At 45.8% G+C, this 6000-nt stretch overlaps 1 protein-coding gene across 1 annotated transcript in view; it reads right to left on the bottom strand.

Annotated features, from left to right (window-relative positions):
• Positions 1-358: 358 nt before the first annotated feature.
• Positions 359-6000, bottom strand: part of HDAC2 (histone deacetylase 2) — a 148728-nt gene continuing 143086 nt past the window's right edge. The window contains exon 14 of the mRNA XM_029595238.1: positions 359-703. Within this exon, the coding sequence (XP_029451098.1) occupies positions 673-703 (31 nt within the window). The 3' untranslated portion in view covers positions 359-672. The remainder of the gene's footprint in view (positions 704-6000) is intronic.

Raw genomic sequence — 6000 nt, 5'->3', positions numbered from 1 at the left:
GGCAGCCTACCTTCTGTGATGTCGCCAAGCAATATGAAAGCAACTAACAGCAGTCACTTCTGATTGGTCAGGATGGTCTTGCTTAAATTTAATTCCCAATGTAGAGGAGATAAAACGGGCAAGGTAGGATCTAGAGAAGGGGGCGAGGATCCCTATATGAGTGCTGGAAGTGCACACTGTTTTTCTTTCCACATTTTCTGCAGTTCTTGGTAGAGGAGTTTGTTAACAGGATGATGCCTAGGTGCCATGGCATGCCAGCATCCTCTGCCAGCCACAGAAGACAGTGATATAGGCAAGGTCTCACTGACCCAGAAACAACCTATGAGTACTGATATTGAACACAACCTAAATTCAAGGATTTTCTTTTTTTTTTTTTTTAATAAAGATTTAATTATAAAAGAAGTAAAATGAGCTCCAAGACAAATTAAATTCCTTCTCAAAGAGATCAGATTTTAGACGTAACATAATAGCTGACATCCACCTTAAATACTATCACATAAAGCATAGCCATGGCGAAGAGAGGAATTTGTTTCATAATTAGAAAACTCAAAGCACAACTTTCCAAATAAACTGCACGATACCGTCTGAAAATAAATAGCAAGCACTAGAGAAGACAAAGTGACACAGAAAACCCGCCTTCCTCCGGCCGCCGTCCACAGCACCATCTGCTGTTCAAGGGTTGCTGGGTTGTTCCAACTTGGCACTGTCAAAAGGCAAAAGAAAATTCATCAGAATGTTTGACTCTATGCAACACGTTTTCAATGCACCCCACACCAGGTCGAAGCTCAGCCTGAGAACTGTGCATCTCGGATGATGCAGAAAAACCTGCACAACATCTACCAGTTCTGCGAGCTAGGCAAAAGATAGAAGGTAAACTATGTAAATCCTTAGGTCAGCGCTTAGCAATCTTCAGCAGTCTATCAGGGTGACAGCTGGGAAACGCAGGGACTTGGTCTGCCTGGTCCCAACTATATCAATACACAGCAGTAACACAGTCCCTGTGACCTGCATCTCGATCCTTTACATTAAGGAACCCCCCCCCCCCCCCCCCCAAGTGGTGCCAGCTCTGCACTCACTGTTTCTATAAGTTATACCTTGCTACTTTGGAGAAGGGTAGGGTGCAAAGCCCAAACAATAGCAGCTGTGCACATACAGAGCCCATGCCTGGTGTAACTTAGTGCTTTTGCACGGAGGAAGCCCCAGTGGTGCTAGCTGTGCATGGATATAGCCTGCATCCACTGTTTGTGAGCTGTGCCTTGGTGATTCCTGCACTGACAGAATCTTACCTCACTTCTGTGAACAAGTGAAAGCCATTTTTAGCCCATACCCTCCAAGGGTTGGGGTAGAATACATTAAAAAAATAATAATACATAAATACAATAAGAGACTTCACATGATAAGTGTGTGAGAGAACAATGAATTGTCATTCTTTACAGTGAGATACTGCCAGGGAGCGCTATCAGGACTATTTAGAAGAGTAGGGCCAAGACTACTGGTTATTAAGGTCCTTGAAAGCTAGGTTAAACAAAGTTTCAAGAGATTTTTAAAATACTTTGTCAGTTTAAAGGAAAATTGGTTCTTACCTGCTAATTTTCGTTCCTGGAATGGCACAGATCAGTCCAGACTCCTGAGTTTTGCTTCTCTGCCAGCAGATGGAGACAGAGAAAACGTTTCACTGACACTGCCATATAACCTAGTATACTACTTGCAGTCATTCAGTATGTCTTGTACACAAGCCAAGATAATTAAAAACCACTACTAAGAATCTTGAATCCAAAATCCCTACAATGAGCAGGAGGAAGACAAAGCCTCAAAATTGGAAATCTGTTCCAAGAACATAGGAGAACATCATTGAAAACCTCATCTTCTCTGCATTATATAGAAAACTAGCAGTATGAGCGAACCCTCCCCAATGGGTGGGTCTCTGGACTGATCTGGGGTATTCCAGGAATGAAAATTAGCAGGTAAGAACCAATTTTCCTTTCCTGTTCATGCCCCAGATCAGTCCAGAGTCCTGGGATGTATGTAAGCTCCCCTAAATAGGGTGGTACCATGAGAATTCTGCTCATAGAACACTTACCAAAGCACATGGAATCCAGAGCCTGAACATCCAACTGATAATGTCTGGTGAAAGTGTGTAATGGCTTCCAAGTAACTGCCCTGCAAATCTCTTGCGGGAACACCTGTTGAGATTCTGCCCAAGAGGTCGCCTGAGTATGTGTCGAGTGAGCCCTCAACCCTTAAGGCACAGGATGACACTTACAAATGTAAGTTGAACCAATAGCCTCTTTCAGCCAATGCGCAATTGTAGCTTTTGACGGCCTACACTCCTTCTTAAACCACTCCACAGCACAAAAAGGTAATTGGTTCTCCAGAAATTATTAGTAACCTTAACATACCTCAATAAGCCTGCCTTACATCCAAGACCCAAAGTTCTTTCGCATGAGGCACAGACAAATCCAAATCTGGAAAGGCTAGAAGTTCCAGTTTGATTAAGATGGAATGCAGAAACAACCTTTAGAAGAAAAGAAGGTGCCTTACGTAACGAGACCTCAGACTCTGAAATCTGCAGAAAAGGATCTCGACACAACAAAGTCTTAAGTTCCAAGATTCTCCTGGCTGAACAGCCACCAGAAAAAACACATTTCGAGTTAAGTCCCTTACGGTTGCCCTCTTCAGAACTCCAAACTGAGCCTTACAGAACACTCTAAGCACCAGATGAAGATTCTAAGAGGGACAGAGCTTTCTTACTGGAGAATGCAAATTCTTTGCTCCTCGAAGAAAATGGATCACATCTGGATCCACTCTGACCAGATTTCTGTTTGTGCAGTATAGAAAATCTGAGAAATAAAATCCTTGCACCTTACCTTGAAGACAGCCGAAAGCTGAGACCTGCACTCGAAGAGTGTTAAAGGCTAGACCCTTAGCCAAACCCTCCTGCAGAAAAGCCAAACTATGTGACACCATAGCCAGAATATGCAGCACTCCATTAACGGTACACCACGACTCGAAGACCCTCCAAACCCTCATGTAAGCCAAGGATGTTGAAGATAATTTGGCCTGCAATAAGGTGGCAATGACATCCTCAGAATACTCCTCCCATTTCAGGCGTCTCCTCTTAAAAGCCAAGCCGCAAGACAGAAGTGAGCCACGCTATCCAAAAATATTGAGACCTGGCAGAAAAGATTCTACAGATGGCTGAACCATAATGGCCCATCTATTGCTACGTTGACCAAGTCCAAGATCCATGGTCAACCTGGCCACTCCAGAACCACCAGAATCACAGTGCCAGATGTTTCTCTATCTGCCAAAGCACCTTGCCCACCATCGGCCATGGAAGAAAGAAAGAATGCCCTGAGGCCATGGTAGAACCAGAGCATCGATTCCTTTTGCCCCGTGTTCTCTCCTACGATTGTAAAAACGAGGAGATTTGGCGTTTTGTTGGGACGCCATTTGATCCATGTTGGGACATCCCTATCTGTTTTGAATGAGCCATATCACCATCTCTGACGGCTCCCACTCTCTGGGATCCAGCTTTCTCCAAGTGAGAAAGTCCCCCTGAACATCGTCCATCCCAGCTATGTGAGATGCCACCAGATGGTCCAAGTGTTGTGCTGCCCAAAGAACCAACTCCTGGGTCTCCTGAGCCATTGCCCGACTCTTGGTTTCTCCCTGTTGGTTGATGTAGGCCATCATCATTGCACTGTCAGATATCACCTGCACCGGATGGTCATGTAACCATGGCAGAAAGATAAGTAATGAGAAACACACTGCTCTCGTCTAACTGATTGATAGACCATGATTCTTTCTTCTTATAGTAGAGCCCCCCCAGCTGAGATTTGAACCAAACATCAGTTGACCAGCTTCGTAGCAAAAGTAACCGCCTGGCCGACATCATGATCCTAGATGATGCTCTGATCAGGTTATATAAATATCTGCCACATATAACACTGCCACTTCCAAACACTCAGTCTGTTTTGCTGCAGCTGCCAATGAAGACTCCTTTGCCTGCAAATGTTGAAATCAGCATAGGCATATCCTCTGCACAAAGCTGCTGCAAACCGCAGCCCTTATGCCCAGGGCAGATACCTCAAAAACCTTCTTTCGATCTTGCACATCTTTTAAAGCAGCAGACCCCGTCATCGGAATGCTGGTGGTCTTGGTTACTGCCAACACCGAAGTGTCCACCTTCAGCAGCGTCAAAAGTGCCATCTCCTTTGGTAACATATACAGGTTTGCCATTGCTCTACCAATCTTCAAGCCGGTCTCAGGGGTATCCCACTCCCGATCCACCCATTTCTTTACAGACTCATGACAGCAAAAAGCTTTTGCTGGGTCCATTATGGGGTCCACGCCTTCCTGGTCTGACTTCTCTTGCAGAACCTTGATTCCAAGTTCCTTAAAGACATGTGGAATCAAGGGCCACAGCTCCTCCTTGTGAAAAAGGAGCACAATCTTAGGGTCATGCCCTTCAGCCACCAGAACCTCTTCTGGGCCATTGTCTGGCTCTGACCCAACATGCACAGATTTTGCCAGGGAATCCTGCACAGGAGCATTGAAATCCTCTGATTCATCAGTGTCCTTACTGGGACCTAACTGGCCAAGGGGACAGGTCCAGAATGCGTTGAATGCTCAACTGCTTCCTCTTTGCTCACCTGGCCCTCTTCACCATCCGAGAACCATTCGTGGCCTGAGTCTATGGCCGAGGGTTGCAATCTCCTGCTGCCTTCTTAGTCAAATATGCCCTGTGCATCAAAAGGACAACAACTGAAGAAAAGCCAGTGAATCATCTGAATCCTGGTTCAGAAAGTCTTCCTCTGTGTCAGAAGTACCCTGTCCCTTTCTGGGGCTGGGTACTGCAGGTGATAACAGACAGGGATTCCCCTGCCTCCTCAACCAACCCTGCTGCCGCTGACAAAGAATTCAAAATGGCCACTGTTCCTGTGCTCACGGGAAAAGCCAAGGCACTAGACTCAGACACCCATGGGGCTCACTTAGCCTTAGTCCCAAGCACTCTGCTCCCCCTACGTGTCTTCCCTGCTGGAGATGCATCGGACGCATAAGCTGTTGTGAGACAGATGTGACTGTGACAAACCGCAGAAGTGGTTGTTTTTGTCATGCGCCGTTTTTGTCATGTGGTGCTAGGAGCCGCGCGCCGGTACCTTCACCACTACATTGGGATCCCCAGAACAGAGGAAAGAACAGCTCTGCACCCCGCGATTGACCCCACCAGAGCCAGGGCTGCCACAAAGCCAATCCCGCATGAGGCAGCAATCAAGCTTTCAGTTTTTGTTTTTTTTTTGGAATAAGCTTTAATACCACCAATAGCGCAGGTAACAATAATATTACTTCCCTGGCTTAGTAGGGCTGCTTTCAATGCAGAGCTGCCAGCGCTAGCCAATGCTGCCTTGTGGAAGATGAGGGAACTGGATCACCAGAAGTACACCTCCATGGAATCTAGGACCAAGCCTCCATCAAAAGTGACCAACCCCCTGCTCGTCTATCTCAAACCAGGGGGAATGGGCCCCACCAAGACCTACCAACCCCCCTGGGAGGAAAAGCTGGAAATCTATCCTTTTTTTCTCTATATAATCCAGACAGAAGATTTTATACCACTACCATCTGCTGGAGACAGAGAAATACTGAGTGATTGCAAGAGAAACACTAAGTTATATGGCAGTATCAGTGAAACTTTTTCTCTGTCTCTATAAGCTGGCAGGGAGGCAAAATTCAGGGATCTGGACTGATCTGGGATATGGAAAGGAACCGCAGAATTGGGAAGGTAGTGTGTTCCAAAGTGACAAGCCTACTATGGAGAAGTGCTGTCTAATCGGGTAAGTTTAGAAGAGGGATTGTCTAACAGATGCTGATTTGAAGAACAAATTGCAGGTTGGTGTGTACAAGTTCAAAGCAGTTCAAAGCAGAATTAACCCAGAGAGAGTTTATATGATGAAGATTCTGAATGGTGAAGGCAACTTTATACTGGATGTGTGACTTAAT

The sequence above is a fragment of the Rhinatrema bivittatum genome, chromosome 3 (genome assembly GCF_901001135.1).
Source record: "Rhinatrema bivittatum chromosome 3, aRhiBiv1.1, whole genome shotgun sequence".
Taxonomy (NCBI): domain Eukaryota; kingdom Metazoa; phylum Chordata; class Amphibia; order Gymnophiona; family Rhinatrematidae; genus Rhinatrema; species Rhinatrema bivittatum.
This window is presented reverse-complemented; position numbering and strand designations above follow the sequence as displayed.